Below are 23,114 nucleotides of genomic sequence, written 5' to 3'. Positions count from 1 at the left end.
CTCTGGACTCCAGACTTATCTCTTATCCATCATACCAGTTAGTTGTTCCCCTCACCACATCACTTTCTCTTAAGAAATGCTAAGAGTACTGCTCCCAAGTTAGGGTTCTAATGGTAACAGAGATAAAAATTGACAGTGTTGGTTGATTTGAATAATTCATCAAAGGTGATATTTGGAGTGCTTGGTTAGCTCCTGAACCAGCTATAAAATCCTAGGATTAAGTGAATTTAAATAGTGAATTTAAAATTATTTATTCCAATTCTCTCATTTTACAAATGAAGAAACTGACATCCAGAGAGAAAAGTGAGTTGTTCAGCATTACATAGATAATAGTAGCAGAGTTGGAATTTGATTTAGATCTTATTCCAATATTCTTTCTGCAACATTTCTCCCAATTCCCTTGGCTGAAGGACAGCAATTCCAGGTGACAGAAGAGAAGAGGACATTAGGATTATTGGTCACTGAACATGAACATAGGAGTTTGAATTGAAGAATGGATGTGTTAAAATTGTATAGTGTTGGAGGCTGTTGGATATCTCAGTGGATTGAGAGTCAGGCTTAGAGACCAGAAGTTGTGGGTTCGAATCTGGTTTCAGATACTTTCTAGCTGAGTGCCTCTGGACAAGTCACTTAAACCCAGTTGCTGAGGCCTTACCACTCCTCTGACTTGGAACTAATACACAGATAGAAGTGTTTAAAACAAAAAAAAACCCAACTGTATCTTGCTCTGGTCCCCCTGACCACCCACCACTCACACTTAATATAGTAAGTTTTAAAGTAGTCACTCTAAATTAACAATAGTGAGCAGTAAGACTGCAAAACAAAAAGTAAGATAGAGTAGTTAGTTCAGTGGATAAAGTGCTGGATCTGAAGTCAGGAAGATTCATTTTCTTGAATTTAAGTCTGGCTTCAGACACTTAATAGCTGTGTGATCCTAGACAGGTCACTTAATCCCATTTGTCTCAGTTTCTTCATCTGTAAAATGAGCTGGAGAAGGAAATGGCAAACCACTCTACTATCTTTGCCAAGAAAACCTCAAATGGGGTCATGAAGAGTTGGATACAATTGAACCGACTGAACAACAAACCATACCAGAGATTAAAGGAACAATTTGCAAACTGTATTCTATATTAATTAAAAATTACATCCTTAGACTATGTGCTAAATCAGGACCTTTTAGTTCTATGATCTCTGATGAACTCCAGACATCTTCGGTTAGACCAACAGAGCACCAAATGTTGCTGATCATTTTGTTAGAGATAATGTGGACATTTAAATAAATTAACCCCAAGGTAGTATGGTTAGTCTGTCTCCCACTAGATGTACCTATAAATGAGGTCCCAAACTCCTGGCTTACCCCCAGCTATCTCTATCTGGGTCCAGGCCGCCAAATACTTCCAACTCCAATCCAGTGTTATATGAGTGACTCTCTATGCGTCTCCCCATCTCCATTCTTTTCCCCCATGCTTTCTACCTTCCTCTATCACCCCATCTCTGTCTCTGCACTGCCTCTACGTCTTCTTTTCACCATTTGTCTCTGTGTTTTTGTGCCATTTGCCCCTGCACACTCTGTGCCTTATTAAAGTGTGATTGAAACATTCCCCACTGCCATCATAGTCTTTCCTGAGAATACCAAAAGAACCGGGAGTACTTGCCCTCATCATAATTTCATAAATTAATTAGGAATTCAGAGACTTTTAAGAAATTGGCATTCAGCATCAGACTCTGTTTTGGGATAAATATCTTTGTGAGCAGAAACTGACAGAAACCATGACCCAGGAAATAGCCTCAATAAAATCATGTTCCAGGTCTAGTCAAGCATCACCAGAGTGATTGATAAACTAAAGGGAGAGCTATATAATGGATTGTAAGAAGAACTCTTAAAGATTACCCACACACATTCCTCATCTCTACCCCCATCTCCACACACAACTTTGTCAATGGAAATTACACATGAGAAAACTCATCCATTTTTCATTGTCTTGCTGGGAGACAGCTGGACTCCCTTTGGAGAGAGAGAACAGTACCTAAGGATCCCCCTATGGGGGCAATAAAGAGCAATATTTTGAGTTATGCCAAGAGCAATGAGAACTGTAAAGGGAACCGTGCCACAGAGCTAAGAACTCCCTGCAGAGAGCAACATATGGCAGGTGAAGACAAGACTCATGGAGGGCTGAAGGAATCTTTGTATTTGAGACAAGAATTGATTCTGAAGGAATTTACTTTAGGATTCATTCTGGAAGTTCCATTTTGTGTTCCTTTAAATAAAACTTTCTTTGGTAAAAGTAAGCATTCCATTTCCATTTGAGGAATTAATCTCAGGATCCTGGAGGGGTAGCAAATGAAGATTTTCTCAAGTTTCTTGAAGAAGGACACACAAATCAAGAAAGGTGAGAAAATCTACCCAAGTAGAACCATTCTCTTCATGTCATGGAAATTTCTAAGACAGGGTAACAAGTAGCACCTAGGTCAGTGGGGAGCCAATCTACTTTAACATAGATCTAGAATCTTTTCCTAGTAGAGGATAAAACTGAATGTGGATGCAAGTTTGACATGTGATGGTCACATTGCACCTTGCCCTGGACAGAACACATTTTTAAAACCCTTACCTTCTGTCTTAGAATTAATACTAAGTATTGTTTCCAAGGCAGAAAAGTAGTAAAGGCTAGGCAATGGGGGATAAGTGACTTGTCTAAGGTCACAAAAATGGGAAATATCTGAGGCCAGATTTAATCCTAGGACCTCTTCTCTCCAGGCCTGGCTCTCTATCCACTGAACACTCTACTCAACTGCCCCTGACAGTACTTATTTTTTTAACATTGTATTTATTTCTGGGCTCCATATTCTAGAAGGAATATTGAAAATCTGAAATGTCTAAATGAACAAGAACCTGAGAAAGAGTATCAACATTACACTATGTGAAACTCTATTTAAGGAACTGAGATACTTAATCCAGAGTAAAAAGACCTAGAGAAAACATGCTAAATATCTTAGAATTTTTGAAGGATTGACATGTGGACAAGAGATTTGACTTGTTCTGCTTGGACCCAGTGAAGAAAACTAGAAGCACTGCATGCAAGCTGCAAAGAGGTAGATTTAAATTTAATATTAAGGAAAATCTTCCTTAATATCCAAGCTATCCAAAAGTAGATAGAATGCTGGGCCTGCAGTCAGGAATACTCATGTTTTTAAGTTCAAATCTGGCCTCAAGCACATACTAATTATATGACCCTGAGCAACTCCCTTCCCCAGTTTGCCTCATTTTCCTCATCTATAAAATGAGCTGGAAAAGGAAATGGCCAACCACTCCAATATTTTTGCCAAGAAAATCCCAAAGAAGTCACAAAGAGTCAGGCATGACTAGAAAACTACTAAAAAACAACCACCTAAACTAGCAACACAATTAATTAACTTACATTTAGAAGTAATTCACAGATTTGGCAAACCAAAAGAAATATGCTTTCTTTGTAAATAGAAGTTATGTCTATGTAGAGAATACTTAATTTCTATATCTTGGAATACTCTACAATTTATCCTTGAGCTCAAAGGAGTGGACCACTAATATTTTTAACATGGAAACTGGTTTTTCCATTATACTTCTTTTGAAAAAACTGAATTGATCTTTTTTCTCGAATTCTCACATATCTCTCCTTCATTTTCTAATCTATAGGCCTTTCCAGAAAGGTACCAAGAGATGACTTTAGTCAACAGAAGGATTTCAAGCATGAGTAAGCATTCATACATTCACAAATAAAGTTGTATAAAAAGCTTTCTTAAATAAACACATCAAGAAGCATTATTTCCTACATAATCCTTCTAGTTATGATTTCTAACCACTACCCCAATACAGATTTTTTTGGTGTTGTCTGAATAGAATTTCTTTAAAGTTTTTTTTTCTTTTTTTATACTTGAGGTGGTGATCATCTTGCTTATATTTTGACTGTCATCTTGTAAATGATAACAGAATAATTTTAATTGATGATTCCATTTAAGGCAGAGTCTGTGCCATGAAATCTCTGGCTAAATTATAAATAATAATAATAAAGTAATAAAAAGGAATAAAGTAATTTCTTTACCTAAAGGAAGTGAGAGAATCACTTCACCAGATCTATCATTGAATTTGACTATAATAAAAATGGCCTACTAGTATTTCTACTAGCCTTCTTTGCCATCACTTCAATTTTAACTAAAAGCATTTCAAAGTTCTAGAAATTTGGTTAGTACTTTCAAAGACTGACACTATTCTTACATGGCTCCATGTTGCCTACCAAACAAAGTTCAAATTGACGGTATAAAAATCTAAATCCACGTTTACATTTCGGGAACTGGAGTGGAAACGTCACAAGTCATGTTTAGAAATTTAATGTGATTGTAATGTTGTAATAAAGGATACATAACTGAATATTTTGCCTGTAACATAATTTCTATCCTGCATGAAAATTACATGGCATTATCTCAGTGGCATTTGAAAAAAATGGGTGAACAAACAAAAGAAAGGATTTTGATGAGAGGCAAAATGAAGGTTCTCATGGTGCAAGTACCTATGTTTGAAGATACCTTTAATTCTTGCAGGCAAAACATGAAGGGTAAAAATGGATCTTTTTGGATTGCTGTGCTATTGCTTTAGTATCTCAGCTGAGCTTCTGCAAAGCAAGTAAACTGTCCTATCACTTAAAATTTTTTAGAATATAAATAGTTAAAAGTATAAAACAAAGCTAAACATTATGTCTCACAGAACCCTCAAAGCACCTGAATTATAACATATTTGAAATCATATCCAAAGGTAGAATTTCTGGCTACATTGAAGCGGAACTTGAATTGTGTGCTTTATTTTGAAAATACTGCTGCTGCAAATGGGTTTCCATAGTAACAAGGTCAACACCAGCAGCTACTGTAGACTTCCCCCCACCTTTTTTTGATGATGGGTTTCAAGATCTGTTTCAAATACCCACTTTAGAAACTCAATGAGAGAGCAGTTTTCTTGATCATCCATCTGAAGCAAAATGAGGCAAAACATTCACACACACAGAGCACGGAAAGGCTCATGTTTTATGGATTTTGAGCATTCATAGCTGTCACATTTTCAGCAAGAAGTCAGTCCTAGCAGCTGCCATGCCAACCACTGTACATGCCCTGCTATAAGCCTGATTATCTATCAAGACAAACAGAAGATTATTTGCAGCCTTCTTCAAATAGAGATGAGAAACTGCATGGTATCTAAAAACACCATTCTTCTAACGCCTAAATATTGAGAATACTCAATGTACAATCCTAATTATTAGAAAAGTTTCATACATTCATGTGAACCTTATCATTTGTTAGAGGATGATTAATCATAAAGTTGCTGCATTATACTGCCATGGTAAACTAAATAGTTATTTGGTCACAAAATAAAATCATTTAACTTAAAAGCCACTTAATCAAATGACAATTCCATGAAGTAGTGTCTAGTCATTCCAACCAGAAACAATTCCTCAAATCTCTGAATTCCTACAACTCTTTCCTTTTTTTTTTTAAACCCATACCTTCTATCTTAGAATGAATACTGTGTATTGGTTCTAAGGGAGAAGAGTAGTAAGGGCTGGGCAATGGGAGTTAAGTGACTTACCCAGGCTCACACAGCCAGGAAGTGTCTGAGGCTAGATTTGAACCCAGGACCTCCCATCTCTGGGTCTGATCCTCAATCCACTGAGTCACACAGTTGCCCACACAACTCTCTTTTCTTTGAGTGAGTATCATGTATTATTTTGCTTATATCTTATAGTTATTTGTACATGCAATTCTTCTACTGAGAGAAAGCTATGGAAAAGTTTTTGGATTTGCATTCATATTCATTTACTACTTGAGAAGAATTTAGTTATTTTACCTGCCTAATCTTTAATAGGAAAATTGCAATAATTACCTCACAGGCTTATTGTGAGGAACCAAAGGGATAATATATCTTAAGTATTTTGTGTAGTATACTTTGCTATAAAAGTTATTCTTAATATATAAATTCCTTAAAGGTGGGAACTTTGTAGGATTCATCTTTAAATACCCCACAGGAATTAGTAGACTGGCTTTCACATAATAGATATCTGTAAATATTTTTTATTAAATGAAATCCTCTATATGCTCCTAGTAGTAGATGATATTGTACTAATTGCATGAGGGTCTGAAATACTGGATAGTCTCCTAAATGTGATTCATAATCATTCCCCACAAAAGTTGCGCCTAAATATCAACCCAGGAAAATCCAAGAAGAAGAATGCTTTTCTTCAGAACAAAATATACAGGTAGATAAACAACCTGTCCATCCAATTTTATACACACATACACACATACACACACATATACACACATATTATAGATGGACATATATGTCCATCCAATTATATGTGATATAATTTTTAATCACATATATTATATATGCCATATAATATATGATGTAATTATATATTATATACAATATATACAAATTATAATTTTCATATAGTAGATATGCTATATATAATTTATACATTGCATTATATACTACATTTATGCATAGTATATATTTACATATAATTTATAAAATTTATATTAATAAATAGAATTATATTTATTAATATAATATACACAATATACAAATATAAATATAAATATTCTATACTATATTTATACATACTGTATGTTAGTATATATAATTCATAAATATATACTGTTATATATTATACATTTATATAAGTGTACTTATATTTTATATGTATATCATATATACAATTATATGTGTATATATATACACATGTATAATTCATTCATATACATACATTCATACATACATACACATATTTGATCAACTATTATATATAATATGTTTTATATATATATATGCAATTATATAACATATATATTATATTTGTTTGTTGGATATGAACAATGAACTAGACCCAGAACTGAACAGAAGGAGCAGAGGAGGGTGGAATACCTTTGGGAAACTGCATTTGCATTTAATAACCAAAGTTTCTCCCTACAATAAAGGCCTATCTTTTTAACAAGGAAATATTTCTGTTGATATAGATATAAGTGAAGGAATGCAACAGTTGCCAAAGAATTGAAGTTGAGGCACAGTGGCCATGAATAGGCTACAAAATATAACTAACCAAGACTTGCCTGAGCACATTGGTATAAAGGATGCAATCAGTGAGATGTATGCCTGGAAAATAGTTATGTGGCAAGAAGGAACAGAATCTCAGGTGTTCATTGGTATTCATATAATATTACAAGTAATAGAGAAAGATTCCCAGCAGGTTATGTGAATCATCAGAAGAGGATTTACATTAGGATATGGAAAAAATGCATAGGATGAGAAGGTATGGAAAAGTTATAATTTATGTTATAAGTACTTTAGTGAAATCACATTCATTTGTGTATAAGAAGTATGATAGTTGTTGAATAATTATTCAACTTTATTATTCAACACTTTAAAGTTAAATTATGAGCAGAAGCACACATAGCTTGTCTAATTGAGGCAACATATTAAGTTAGAAAAGTACTGGATTTGGAGTCAAAAGATTCAGGGTCTGTCACCTGTGTGATCTTGGGCCAGTCATTTAACCACTGAGTTCCTTAATTGCAAAATAAAGGAAATGAATGAAATGACTCTTAAGGTTTATTCCAGCTTTAAATTTATTATCATCTAGGATGAGAAGTGACATTTAAAAGTTTATAGTTGTCATTTTAAACTCGTCTTATTTACTATTCATGTTTGCTTGAATGCCATTCATTTCAGGCTGCATTTTTAGTGCATATTCTAACAATGTCAGACCCCATTGCATTACTTCCTTGTTGTCTACCAAAGTCCAAGTTAATGTAATAAAATATCCTCCATAACATATCATCTATTTATCTTTTTCTCTCAATATCTCACTGTCATCATATACCCAATAGTCCAATTAAACTACTATTTACTCTTCCCAAAATATGGTCTGTGCAGCTGGGAGGTGCAGTGGATAGTGTGCTGTGCCTAAGATCAGGAAGACTCATGTTCCTTAGTTCAAATCTGGCCTCAACTCACAAAATCTTGTTGGGCTCAGTTTCCTCATCTATAAAATGAGCTAGAAAGGGAAATGGCAAACTGCTCCAGTGTCTACCAAGAAAACCCCAAATGGGGTCATGAAGAGTAGGACACAACTGAAACAAGTAAACAACAACACAAACATATTCTTGTCTCCATGCCTTCTGTTATGATGCTACTAATGTTTGGAATAATCTTCACTATAATGAGCTACCTTTTTACTTATCAAAATCCCATTCACTAGGGGGCAGCTGGGTAGCTCAGCGGAGTGAGAGTCAGGCCTAGAGAAAGGAGGTCCTAGGTTCAAACCCGGCCTCAGCCACTTCCCAGCTGTGTGACCCTGAGCAAGTCACTTGACCCCCATTGCCCACCCTTACCACTCTTCCACCTATGAGACAATACACTGAACTACAAGGGTTAAAAAAAATTAGTATACTTACAGAAAATTAAAGTGATTAAAAAAAAATCCCATTCACTCTTTTGGACTCACTTCAAATGTCATATATTTTTTTTAATTTCCTTTTTTAAAAAAGTTAAGAGCACAAATTGGAGACTTAAGAGTTAAATTATTAACTCCACTCCTCAGTATCTTTCCATCTCTCCTGGCTGCCTTCAATCATTTCTTCTTCTTTTGTCTCGTTCTCTTTCCATCATGATGTAAAAAAAAAAAAAACCCAACCAACTTTAAAAAAATGTAATAGGAGTTTGAGAACTGACTGGCATTCTAGGAATTATAATTCAGAAGGATAATCACTTAAAGTCCTAAAATTGATTTGGATCATTAAAATCTTTGAACTGAAAGGGAGATTTAAGCCATAACCTAGAGTTTTAAAACAGACACACACAGCAACAATCTATGAGAGCAGTCACAGAGAAACTAGTGGGGAATCTAAGAACAAATCAGCAGCACCAACAGAGAAAGAGGGTCCCCAAGTCTACTCTGGAGTCAAACTGAGCTGGAAAGAATTGGAACACAGTGTAAAGAATGAAAAGAAAAAAACTGTTAGTTGAGCAGCATCAGAGGAAGAAAAGAAGAGAAAGGAAAAGAAAAGAAAAGAAAGGAAAGGAAAAGAAAAGAGAAGAAAAGGTGAGCCATCAGGCTCTGTAATTTTCTTGGAACAGAAAGCTCAGACTAAAGGTTTCAGTTGTCCTCTTTGAGGACTATGAGAAGCTATTCCCAAAGGTTTGTTTTTCCCCATATTTCTTCCCATGTGTGTCCTGTAACAGACATTATAAAATATACTTTTGTCACGTTTTTACCTAATGTTTTTACCGTATCCTGATTTTGCTTCATCAAACATAATTTAAGGTATAGATATACTTGTTTTGTGGCAGTTGCATCTTTGTGATCCCATGTAGGGTTTTCTTGGCAAAGATACTAGAATGGTTTCCCATTTACTTCTTTATTTCATTTAATAGATAAGGAAACTGAGGGAAACAGCATTAAGTGACTTTCCCATAGTCACACAGTAAATATTTGTGCCTGGATTTGAATTCAGGTCTTCCTTTCTCCAGGTCCGGTGTTCTATCCATTGTGTTATCTAGCTGATCCAAGCTAAATATACCAAAGATTTTAAATTAAGATTGAAAGTTAAATCTATTTGTTAGGGATTTTTATAATGAGGGGTTCTGAGTAATTTTTATGGGACTCAAAAGACAACCCCCAGGAATATAATTGCTAAATTCAAAAGCTTCCAAGCTAATGGAAAAAATTTAAAAGAAGCCAGAAAGAGACAATTCAAATATCAAGAAGCACCTATCAGGATTACACAGGATCTGACAGTCTCCACACTAAAAGACTGTAAGGCTTGGAATATGATATTCAGAAAGATAAGAGAATTGGGTCTATAATCAAGGATCACATACCCATCAAAATTGACTATATATTTCCAGGGGAAAGTATGGGCATTCAACAAAATGGAAGATTTCCAAGTATTTATAAAGAAAAAAACCAGAACTAAGTGGAAAGTTTGATATCCAACCACAAAAATCAAGACAAACATGGAAAAGGTAAATAAGAAAGAGAGGGGAAAGAAGAAATATTTTTAATTTGCTTCTTTAAGGGCTTCAATAAGATCAAATTATTTGTATTCCTATATGGAAAAATGTTATGTGTAACTTTCAAAAATTGTATTCACTATTATAGTAATTAGAAGAATTATTCATAGGGAGAGGTTGGAGTACTAAATAATCTAAGACAACATGCAAAAAAAGAGAAGTGGGTGGGGGAGAAATAGAAGATGGTAACAAAAGATATTTGAAGTAATAAGAAAAATAGGATGATATATACCACAAAAAGAGGCAAATGGGAAGGGGAGAGGATGAATACTATTATAAGAAGGAGAGGAAGAGAGTGTTAATAGGTAATAATTAAATCTTACTCTCAGTGGAATCAATTCTGAGAGGGAAGAGCAGCTAGATCCATTGAGCTATCGAATTCTATCTTACCCTATGGGGAAAGTCAGAAGGGGAAAACTAAGGGGAGTAGTGGGTCAGGGAGTTCAAAAACAGAGGGAAAGAGAGGGGGTAGGGAATTTAATAGACCTTAAAAATAATAAGAGGGGTTCAAAAAGGGAGGGGGTGGAAAGGGAAGTAAACTAAGGGAGGGGATAAGGGGGACTTATTCAAATCAAACCACTGGCTTAAAAGGAAATAGTGAAAGAAGAAAGGGCAGAAGTAGGAGAGGATATCAAAATGTTGGGGAATACACAGATGGCAATCATAACTCTAAATATGCATGGGATAAACTCGCCCATAAAACAGAAGCAAAGGAGAGAGTGGATTAGAAACCAAAATCCTACCATATGTTGTCTACAAAAAACACACATGAGGCAGATAGACATACAAAGAGTAAAGTTAAAAGGCTGGAGCAAAATCTATTGGGCCTCATCCAAGAAAAAGAAGGTATGAGTTGCAATCAAGATATCTGACAAAGCCAAAATAAAATTAGATGTCATTAAAAGAGATAGGGAAGGTAATTACATCCTGATAAAAAGCACTACAGACAATGAGGAAATATCAGTACTCAGCATGTATGCACCAAATGGTATAGCATCCAAATTTCTAAAGGAGAAACTAGCAGAGCTCAAGGAGGAAAGAGATAGTAAAACTATACTAGTAGGAGACCTGAACCTTCCTCTATCAGATCTAGATAAATCAAACCAAAAAATAAATAAGAAAGAGGTAAGAGAGGTGAATGAAATTCTAGAAAAATTAGAGTTAATAGATATGCAGAGAAAAATAAATAGGAACAAAAAGGAATATACCTTCTTTTCAGCAGCACATGGAACATTCACAAACATTGACCATGTACTAGGGTGTAGAAATATGGCAAACAAATGCAAAAGAGCAAAAATAATAAGTGCAACCTTTTCAGATCATAATACAACAAAAATAATAATTAGTAAGGGTACATGGATAGGCAAATCAAAAATTAATTGGAAATTAAATAATATGATTCTCCAAAATCATTTAGTTAAGGAACAAATCATAGAAACAATTAAAAATTTCACTGAAGAGAATGACAATGATGAAACATCCTACCAAAATCTGTGGGATGCAGTCAAATCAGTACTCCAGAGGAAATTTATATCCTTGAGTGCATATATTAACAAATTAGGGAGGGTAGAGATCAATGAATTGGGCATGCAAATAAAAAAACTAGAAAGTGAACAAAGTAAAAATTCCCAGATGAAAACTAAATTAGAGATCATAAAAATTAAAGGAGAAATTAATAAAATTGAAAGTAAAAGAACTATTGAATTAATAAATAAGACTAGAAACTGGTACTTTGAAAAATAAATAAAATTGACAAAGTACTGGTCAATCTAATATAAAAAAGGAAAGAAGAAATCCACATTAGCAGTATCTAAGATGAAAAGGGAGACCTCACCTCTAATGAAGAAGAAATTAAGACAATCTTTAAAAACTATTTTGCCCAATTATATGGCAATAAATATAGCAATTTAGGTGATATGGATGAATGTTTACAAAAATATAAATTGCCTAGATTAACAGTAGAAGAAACAGAATACCTAAATAATCTCATATCAGAAAAAGAAATTGAAAAAGACATCAAAGAACTCCCTAAGAAAAAATTCCCAGGACCAGATGGATTCACAAGTGAATTCTATCAAACTTTCAAAGAACAACTAATCCCAATATCATATGAACTATTTGACATAATAAGCAAAGAAGGAGTTCTACCAAATTCCTCTTATGACACAAATATGGTACTGATCCCAAAGCAAGGTAGATCAAAAACAGAGAAAGAAAACTACAGATCAATCTCCTTAATGAATATGCAAAAATCATCTTTATATTCTCCATAATGTCATACACTTGGAATGTACAATACATATATTGATTGAATGAACAATAATTATTTTTTTTTCCTTCATGGCAGGCTATTCTGCTATACTTGTCAAATAAACAAAAACATTTGTGGCAATTTAATAATTCATTCTCCAGAAGTAATCTTTATGAGACAATGTTTTAGAATGAAATAATTTAATCCAGTAAATGAAAGATTTTTATGAAACCATAATTTATAGGAATGGGCATAATAGGGTAGCCCTGGACTTGGAATTCAAAAAGATGAGTTTGAATTCCAGCTCCCATTTTTTAACCAGCTGTGTGACTATTGACAAGTCACATAACTTCCCTGAGTATTACCTTTCTAACCATTTTATAAAGTAGAAATAACATTTCTAACTGCTTTTTAGGGTTTTTGTCAGCAAATCAGCTTGGATACCAATGTTCCATGTTACATTATCATTACTATTGTTTATTTTGCTTTAGTGTGCCTTTGTATGTAGATACAGAAATAGAAATTGTATTGAATATAGATGGAAAATTTAAAAAATCGCACAGAACAGTATAGGCTAACATTATTGAAACATCAAATATTAATGGCTATAAATTCACATACATCTTTTTAGCCAGAATCTTTTAAAAATAACCTTGAAAAAAGGTTATTTTATCCAACAAAAAAGAGAAAAGGCTAAAAAGCTCATACCACTCCAAATGAACTTGAGATATTTTTAATAGTTTCCTGTGTTAAGTTGATTGGTATTGAAACAACAGGTGGCTCAGTAGATAGACTATTGGGTCCAGAGTCAGGAAGATGAGTACAAATCAGACCTCAAAAACTTAATAGCTGAATGACCCTGGGCAAGTGACTTAACCTCTATTTTCCTTAATTTCCTCAACTATAAAATGAGTTTAATAATAGTACCAATCTTGTAGGAGTGTTGTAAGAATCAAATGAAATAATATTTGTAAAGCATTCAGCACAGTGCCTGGCATATAGTAGGTACTTAATAAATGCTTGTTCCTTCCTTCCCTTTCCTTAAATGAGATTTATGATTAATCAAAAGATTCATAGAAGTATGAATTTGATGAAAAATGACTTTTATCTATTTTAAAACATGCTATTTGGTGGTCAGTCCAGGGCAGTTAGTGCATCAATACCTATGTTTGGGATTGACATTGTGGATGAATAAAATGGACAGACTGAACAGCAGAAAGAACTACAATGCTTTTTAATGATTCCAAGTTACTCCTTGATAATAAAAGTTCATATGTTCACATTTTCAACAGAAATTTTCTCTAATCATAGCTACCTATCATTTAGAATCTAAAAAAAAATCTCAATCTTTGAGAAAGCAAAATTCCATGTGACTTAAAGGGAAGTTGAGACTCATTCATGGTGAGCTACTGCACATTTTGAGTAATGACATATTCTCAAGAAGTGGTATAAGACAGAGTATGGGAAATAATGACCTATTGTTTAGTCCACAAATTAAGAATGGTTTTTGACATTTTAAGATCTATTAAAATTTTATTTAAAAATGTGAAAACCACTCATCTCATAAACCATACAAAAGTAGAATGTGGGCCACTTATGGTTCACAACCAAGTTTGTGACCCTGGAAGGGATTGGAGAAAATGTCTGAATGGAAAAGAAAGTCTGTCAGTCATGTAGTATAAACAAGAAAAAGCAGAAAGATGCGTCAAATGCTTCATTTGTACCCTCAAAATGTAAAAAGTCCTAGAGGAAGGACTCTATGTACACTGAGTGTATCCATGGGGAGAAGAAGAACTCTCTGGAAGAACATGGATAAGAAACATAGAAGAAGAAGAAAAGACTGGGATGCAGTCTTCAATGAGGAGGGAATATCTGCTTTGATGAGGAACACTGACCCATCAAAATACTGAAGACTGAATAAACACATACATAGACCACAGAAATGTTGGCATGAAAATGTACAATGTCTTGAAGCAACCTAAGCTTCATCCAACTATTTCCTTGAACTAATGTTATCTGGTTCTTGACCACAACTTAATAAAGTCTTGTGACTTGTCTAATCACAGTAGATTAAGATAAAATGCTATTTATTAATTAAAATGCTGATATCACCAAGTATAAAATTAATATGGGACTGAAGTTTCCCAGTATCTTTATCTTTCTTTATCTCCTTAACTAGAAGTTGAAATTTTAAATTTAGCAACTGAAATAAAGCTGGTAAAATAATTTGGGTGTTTTGGAAGAAGATATTCTAAAAGTAATAACTTAAGTATATTCGTTATGTTCTTTTGCTATCTTAACTAAAGACTTTTATGGAGGAGAAACAGCAGTTTCTTCCATCTCTTGACATTTGAGACCATGCTGTCTTTGCTCCCCAAACTTTTAGAATTCCCATTCCAAGGAACTGAAACCACTGCTCAGGTTTTCCCCTTAAAATTACAAGTGACCAATAATTTTAATCCTGTTGGCAGTGCAAGCTTCCACAGAAAAGTTCATTTGTGAATTTCTTCCCATTCTAGTAAACAATGGAAGGAGGAGGAGGAAGAGGAGAAGAAGAAGAAAAAGATAATATATTACATAGTACTTTAGAATTTAAAAGCTGTTTTTTAAAATTATGTCAACAACACACATATATTAAGTGCCCTCTGTTTACAAAGCACTGTTCTTTCTCTAGAATATCTATGTAATAAATAGAGTGCACGGTCTTTTCTTAGGAAGAACTGAATTCAAAACTGGCCTCAAACACTTAATAGCTATGTGACCCTAGACATATCATTTTATATAAGCTGCCTCCGTTTCCTCAACTGTAAAATAGGGATAATCATAAAACCAACCTCCCAGGGTTGTTGGAGGAATCAAATGAGATATTTGTAAAGTGCTTAGCATAGACTGGCATTTAATATGCACTTAAATGCCTGTTTCTTTACTCCCACTTTCTTCTTTCTTGCAGCTTTCCTTTCTTTCCTTTTCTTTCCCTTTTTCCTCCTTCCTTCCATCCTTCCTTCCTTCTTTCCTTCCTTCCTTCCTTCCTTCTTTATTTCCTTCCTGTCTTCCTGCCTTCCTGCCTTCCTTCTCAGAATAATTTTTTGAGGAAAGTGGTATAAATGTTATTATCTACATTTTACAAGTGAGGAAAATAATAACAGGTAGCATTAAGGTAGCACTTTATGTTTGCAAAGCTCTTTACATGAGTTATCACATTTAATCCTCATGTCACCCTTATGAGGTAGGTATGGATAGGTGCATGAAGTAGGTGTATAGATGAGGTAGGTGGCATCTATATTTTACATATGAGGAAACTGAGAAACAGAGAGGTTAAGTGACTTGTCCAGGGACATAGAATTAGTAAGTGTCTGAGTCAAAATTTGAACTCTGGCCTTCTTGATTCCAAGTGTACCATTCTATCTGCTATGCCACCAAGCATGAAATAACTTGCTTATATTAACATAGCCACCATGCAACTCTTCTTTTTAATATGTGTATTTTCATTTTTAACACATATATGAGGACTATAGTTTAAGATCAAATTAATAACAAAAAAACTTACATGTATGGACCTAGGGTAAATGCCCTAATAATTACAAATGTCAGGATCATTGCAGTTAAAACTGCAGAAATAAGGGATGCCTGCAAGAGAAAATACAAAAGGGTCATCAGTTTATTGATATAGATATATTAATTTTAATGTTACTTTATTCCTTCAATCCAATTTGATTTTTCTGATTAATTAATATTTTTGGAATTACTAATTTTTTCTACTTATTGTTTTAGATAGGGATTAGGAAACTCCAGCCTAATAGGTCATATTTGAGCTTTGACTTAATATTAGTGCCATCCCTTTAAAATGATCTCTAATTTATTTTATAGATACTCTTGTCCATTGTTTTTACATGTTGTCTTCTCCATTAGACTATAAATTCCTTAAGACCAAGGATTGGGATTTCATTTATTCATTTATCTACTTATCTATTTATTTGGTTGCTTTTCTTAGTATCTCTAACACTTAGCACAATGCCTAGCAGATATTAGAAAATAAATCATCATTAACTTTACTTATCATTAAGTACCCTGAATAGGTACCAAACGGTGATGTTGCCATATACATCTGCTTCTGCAAAACCACAACCAAAGCTGCAAGCTGTTAGTGGATTTTGATGGAGAGCCATAAGTTGGTAATTGGTGTGAGTCTCAGTCAGTGTCTCAATTGAGGTAGATATTTCTATTTCTATTTCTAGTGCATGCGTGTGTGTTTCCATGCCTGTTTCCCTTTTTTTCTCTTTATAAACTCTTTCTCTGTGACTTTTTCTTCTTCATTCCTCCATTTTATTTTTTATTTCTCTTTTAATTGCTAAGCCAAAGAACCAATATTAAATTTAAATTTTACCTATAAATGTATACAAATTATATGCATATGTTTTATGTTTTTTGTTCCTAATTCTGAAAACAGATCTGTAAAACATTTTGTATATTTTCTCATAGATACATGGGAGAGAAAATGCTTTGTAAGAAATTAATCTGATCCTTGATTAATATATATACATACACATATATATTAGTAGTTGGTAGTTTCAGCATATAAAATACCTCACATACTATAAGCAGGGGTTTGCTTGAGTCAGCTTTGATCAGCTTTCGAAGGCTGATTGTTAAAGTTTCAATATAATTAGTTATAACCAAATTGGCAAACACGATAAATCAAGATTTGCTTCATTGTTTTGTTGATTGTTTAGACTTAAGAAAGTTAAGGGAAAACTGTCAATGTAGATTAAACTTAAAAGTGTGACAGGCATGCATTTCTTTTTTTCAAGAAGACAGTTATTAAAACTTTATCAGCATACCCCTGGCTATAAAGGTTAAGAATAGAAATTGGACCTATGAGTTTATTAGCTTAAGACATTCCCTTGTGAGAAAACTTCCTTTACTATTATGGATCAGCAACTTCTCTGCAACTTATGAGCTTAGTGAATTTCCTAGAATATCAGGAAGTTAAGTGACTTGCCCACGATCATACAGCTAGTATATGTCAGAAGTGGGACGTGAACCCACATCATTCAAGAAATATCTAATACTTCTTGATGCTATCTTTATCAGGCTGACAGTGACCTAATATGCCAGATTCACATACTTCTTCTATGAATTCTTTTTATTTCCTGGAATTTGAGATCTCTTACTGACAATCTTCCTATATATTTTTTCTATATATTAAATCTTTAAAAAAATTTCAAGTGAGAATTGTTTAATTCAAATTGTATTTGCTTAGGATAGTAAGCATATAGAAACATAGGAACATAGGCATTTAATAAGTTTGTTGATTTACTGACATTAAAAGGAAAACCAATAAGAATGTTAAAAAATGTTGAATACAATGGAAAATTTTTTCATTTTCCTACCTTTTTTTTTACAATATAAAAATATGCGTATGAGAAAAAAACTAGAATGAAATGAAAGGACACATTCAGGCAAACAGGCTATGTTTAAACTCTACTATTAAATGGGAAACTCTTATAAAGATTAATCTTGGATAATTCAAGCAAAATGGGCCTTTCGACAAAACCTGGATGAAATCATGTGGAAAGTTTGGGAGAAAGAGAGTAGAACCAAAATGATATGTATCATTATCCTTTGTTGTTATTCAGTCTTTTTCAGTTGTATCTGATTCTTTGTGATCCTTTCTGAGGTTTTCTTGACAAAGATACTGGAATGGTTGGCCATTTTCTTCTCCAGATCATTTTACAGATAAGGAACTAAGGAAAATAGGGTCACATAGTTATAAGTATCTTAGGCTGGATTTGAACTCAGGTCTTCCTGACTTCAGGCTCTGTGTTTTATCCATTGCATCACTGCACTGTGCTCTCATGACCCTAACTCTACACTTTATGTTGCGTGCTTAACCCTCTAACTGTGGAAGTATGCTAGGTAAGTAAGGTTTACAATTTAATGGATTATTAAGAAATTATTAATGAAATCATTAATGAAGGACAAGATTTCACTTCTCATCAGAATATTCATTGTTATGCTAAGTAGGATCATGGATTTAGAGCTGTAAGGGAACTTAGAGGTCAACTAATCCAACACAATAATTTAATACATGAAGAAACTGAGGCCAAGAGTTTAAATGACTTTGCTAAAGGGCACCCAAGGATTGAATAGCAGAACTGGCATTTGAACCCAGTTTCTCTAATCTTTTCCCCCTGCAGCCCCTACTTCAGGCTCAGCACAGTAATATCTAATGCAAATATGTTCAAGACAACAAGATGTGTGATCCAAGAGTCACACTTGAATATAAGCATAGTAATAAATAAAGGCTACAGTTGCACCTTTTATTTCAAAGTGCACAGAGCTGATTTTTCTAATGAGAAGAGAGCCAAGGCATTATTCAGTGTGAAATACTTTGCATGAGTTGAAACCCTATATGTTAGCTATTATGATTATCTGCAGCAATAATCATTTAAAATTTTATCAAACTGGCGAAAAGTATTAGTTACAAATGAATGGTAATTTACAATCAATGATACTTTATTAATGTAAAAATGGACAAAAAGGGATTCTAGAATCTAAAAGTTGTATAAGGGACCTCAGAGGCTACCTGGTCTAATCTAAACTGGAACCAGAATCTCCTCTACAGCATACACTTTATTTTTTAAAATTATTTTATTTTGTTATTTTCTAGTCATATGTAATAAATTTTAATAACCATTTGAAAAACTTTTGAATTCCAAATTCTTTCCCTCCTACCCATGTTTCCTGCCCCATTGAGAAGGCAAGCAATTTGATTTAGAGATTATTCATGTGAGGCCATATGGCACACACTTTAACAAGTGGTCACCTAACCTTTGCTTTGAAGATCCCAGCAGAGGAAAACTATTATTTCCCAAGGAAACTCTTTTCACTTTTCCATAGCTTTAATTGTTATGCTTTCCACATTAAAAAACAAAACAAAACTCATTTCTTCTTGTTCTGCTTCTGAGATAAAGTTAATTAAATATGAGCTTGTTCCCTTCCCCTTTTCCCTTGCTCCTCCAAGCCTTGTCTTCTCTATGCTCCAAATATATCAGTTCTTTTTATGCAAACTCACTGGTAATCTTTTCTAGTCTTACCTTTCTTTCACTCTCTTCTGGACATACTTTGGCATGTCTGTCTGTCTTTCTTGAGATGTAATACTAATAACTAAATGCATTATCTTGAAATAAACTTTTCCTCATTAAAAATGTTGAAATCTAATCAATATATTATGCTGACTTTTTGCTAATAATGTCACAGATTTATATCTTGCTATTGTTCTGGCTACCTAAAAAGGTTGGAAAACATTTTTAATAAATGTCACTTGCATGTAGATGTATAAGATATATAGTCATTTTTCATTTCTGTTCTTAAGGTATAAAGCTTGTGCCTTGCAATGGTACCTGCTTTTAACCAGAAAAAGAAAGGGCACATTTAGTTCACACTGTGATTTCATGTTTAATCACTGATCCTTAAAGACCAATCTAATGACTCAACTACAGTTTACTTTAGGATAATCATAAATCATTTGGCTTTACAGATAAACACTACAATTAAGGCCTCTGCACTGAAGACTGTGATTTGGCGCAATTACTTCAGTTGACAAGGAACATTTCTGCTTCTATTTTAATTGTGGAGATTACCTTTCCCAGCTTTGCTATGTCACGGAACAAGGATAAAGGAAGGGAAAAGGCAACTGTGGAGAGCCCAATAATGAAGTGGCGGCCAATGAAAAAGTTCCCAGGATCAACTAAAATACAAAGAAGATTATAATATGTTTAGAGAGGTATACTATACATAACAAGTGCACATACACATCATTTTATAAAATTTTGATTTTTTTTGACCATGATTTTCCTGGTGTCAGGAATTCTTTCTCCCAATGCTGGTTGGCACCTTCTCTGCAACTGAGCATATGAAATATCGCGTGGGGTAATGCTGAGCACATCTCACAGACATTGTGGGTCAGAAATAGAATTTGAACCCAAGTCTTCTGCTCTGCACTCCCTATGCTATGTTGTCTCTCATGCAGAGAATATATTCAAGCAATAGAACATATTTTCTCTTTCAGATCTGGGATTTCACAAATGCACCATGTCTCTAATGGATAATTTTAGAAATTTCAGGTGGGACATTGAGGTGGCATGCTTTGAAGTGACATGCCCAGTGTCATCTAGCTATATCTATATCTGTATCTATAGCCATATCTATATATTTGGGTCTGTATTTATATATCCATCAATATTCATATTGATAAAGATATATAAATATAGACCCAAATATATAAATACTCATATTTATAAAGATAAATATTCATATTTATATCTATGACTATATCTATATTTATATCTATACTTGGGGCAGCTAGGTGGCACAAAGGACAGAGTACTGGGCTTAGGATCAGGAAGACTCATCCTTTTATATTTAAATCCATACTAGTTACATGATCCTGGGCAGGTTCCTTATCTCTGCCTCAGTTCCTCATCCTATAAAAGGAGCTGGAAAAGGAAATGGCAAACCAGTCCAGTATCTTTGCCAAGAAACCCCCAAAATGTGGTCATGAAGAGTCATACATGACTGAAATAATTCAATAGCAACAAACATATATATGTATGTACATGCATATACCCATGCCAGAGGCAGAATCTGAGCTCCAGGTCACAGGATCATAGCACTATAATTTACAGTCAGAGGAGGTCTCAGCTCTTTTATTTCATTTCACCTGAGGAACCTGAGACCAAGGGAGGTTAAGTAATTTGTTCCAGGTCAAACAGTAAGATTCGGAATCAGGAGTTGAAACCAGATTCTTAAATTCCAGTATTCTTTCGATCATATCCAAGTCTTTGATTCCAAGACTACTTTCCCAGCCAACATAATCTATCATCACTCATTTTGTTTAAAGCTCAGCATATTAAAATACAAGCCATATCACAAATATTTCAGGAAGAGACAATTCTCAGGAAAGCATGTTAAACACTTAAAACTCTAACAAATGTACAAAGTATCTTAAAGTTAAGTCTCTAGTTTAAATGTCCTAATATTTCAAACCAAAGTATGAGTAGTTTTTGAGCTTTATCTCATTTTAAACAAGAAATGTTTAGATCATGAAACACATCATCTTTATATCTTTGCATACTGCCTGGGAAAAATAAATGTATGAGTTGTTTTTTTTTTTCACAAGAGAAGATGGAAAACCTGCAGTGGCCGTGGGCAGAATTTCATAGGATTATAACCAAAGATACTGTTGTGTCCTGAGATAACACGGGAAACATTTTGATATTACAATAATATCAGTGTTTTTAAAATCTGCAGGTAGTCTAACTTTTAGTTGTATGGCTGGCTTTGAGACATATAATGAGAAAGGAGTTGATTAAAATCGCTCAGGAATAAAGTGATCTTTTTATATTATCATTCTTTATGTGATTAGGATTCATTTTCATCTCTGTTCTCCTTCTAGGAATATCTATTCTCCCATGTCATTTGATCCCTGGAGAAGTTCTATGATCCTGTGTATTTTTAACACTTTTTCTTATATGGAGAATAGCTGAGTAGGGGAAAGGTACATATATAACCTGGAGAAGAAAAAGAAAGATGAAGGAGAGGGGAGTTTTGTAACTTTTAAGAGGAGAGAGGGGCTCTGAATATCTGGCTTATATCTTAAACTGAGGAGAGTCTATTGAATAACTTGCCTATGCTGGAGAATATCAGTGGGGAAAAGTGAGAGGGAAGGGGAGGAGAGGGAATAGACAGAAACAGACAAAGAGATAGAGAGAAAGAAACAAAGGCAGAAACAGGGAAACAGAGACAGAACAAAAAAAGATAAAGACAAAGAGGGAGGACGGAAGGGTCACCAATTCCTACTCCAAATCTGACCTGTTGGGGCAGTAAAAGAGGCAGAAGGAAGACAGCAGAATTTGTCACTGTGAGCAAGTCCTCTTCCACAGAAACCCTCCATAAGTGACACCAGGGATTTAAAATTCAATAAACTCCACAGAACTTGCAAGCATCTGTTTCGTTTTCTTTTTCTAATAAGATTTTTACCTATAATATTTGATCTCAGCTTGGGCCAGGGTAAGGAGTGAAAGGAAAGGGAAAGTCTTTGAGTGAAGAAAGCAATGGAATCTTCCAAAGTTTATTTGGATGCTTTGTGTCACATATTTTGGTGACACAAAAGTTATATTTATATATGATTTATATCTCTCATTTTAAGCCTCTTAAATAATCCCTTGAATGAGATTGACTCAAACAAAGGTCTGAATCTAATAAGGTAAAATTTAATACCTTTAATTGTAAAGTCCTAAACTTAGGCTCAAAGAATCAAGTGTACGAATACAAAATGGGGAACGGTGGCTGGAAAAGTTTATCTTAAAATGACCCTAGCCCTTTTTTGGTTTTTGTTCTATTATGATGCCATAATGGGACAATAATGTTATAGTAAAAAAGCTGATTTGATTATTATAGGCTATACTGATAGGCACAGTGAACATCGGACCCACATCTCCTGCAAAAAGGCAACGTTCACAGAATGGAACCCTTTACCTCTCTCCATCTTCCAGGATGCCTGACCTCTTCTAAACTTTCCCATTTCTGTGAAGGTATCATCATCCTTCTTATTGGCCAGGTTTTTTTTCACAAACTCAGTGATCTTTTACCCTTTACTCTTTCATCACCACCTTCCATCTCTCTCTCTCTCTCTCTCTCTCTCTCTCTCGCACACACACCCCTTCTTTCTTTCTTTCTTTCTTTCTTCTTCTTCTTCTTCTTCTTCTT

General features: G+C 34.1%; 1 protein-coding gene across 1 annotated transcript in view; it reads right to left on the bottom strand.

Annotated features, from left to right (window-relative positions):
• SLC38A11 (solute carrier family 38 member 11) overlaps positions 1 to 23,114 on the bottom strand; it is a 77,315-nt gene that overhangs the window by 35,933 nt on the left and 18,268 nt on the right. Inside the window, exons 6-8 of the mRNA XM_044669105.1 lie at positions 19,988 to 20,094; positions 15,892 to 15,971; positions 4,316 to 4,325 (exon numbers count right to left, since the gene is read on the bottom strand). Coding sequence (XP_044525040.1) covers positions 4,316 to 4,325; positions 15,892 to 15,971; positions 19,988 to 20,094 — 197 coding nt within the window. The remainder of the gene's footprint in view (positions 1 to 4,315; positions 4,326 to 15,891; positions 15,972 to 19,987; positions 20,095 to 23,114) is intronic.

Source organism: Gracilinanus agilis, chromosome 3 (assembly GCF_016433145.1).
Source record: "Gracilinanus agilis isolate LMUSP501 chromosome 3, AgileGrace, whole genome shotgun sequence".
In the NCBI taxonomy this organism is placed as follows: Eukaryota; Metazoa; Chordata; class Mammalia; order Didelphimorphia; family Didelphidae; genus Gracilinanus; species Gracilinanus agilis.
This window is presented reverse-complemented; position numbering and strand designations above follow the sequence as displayed.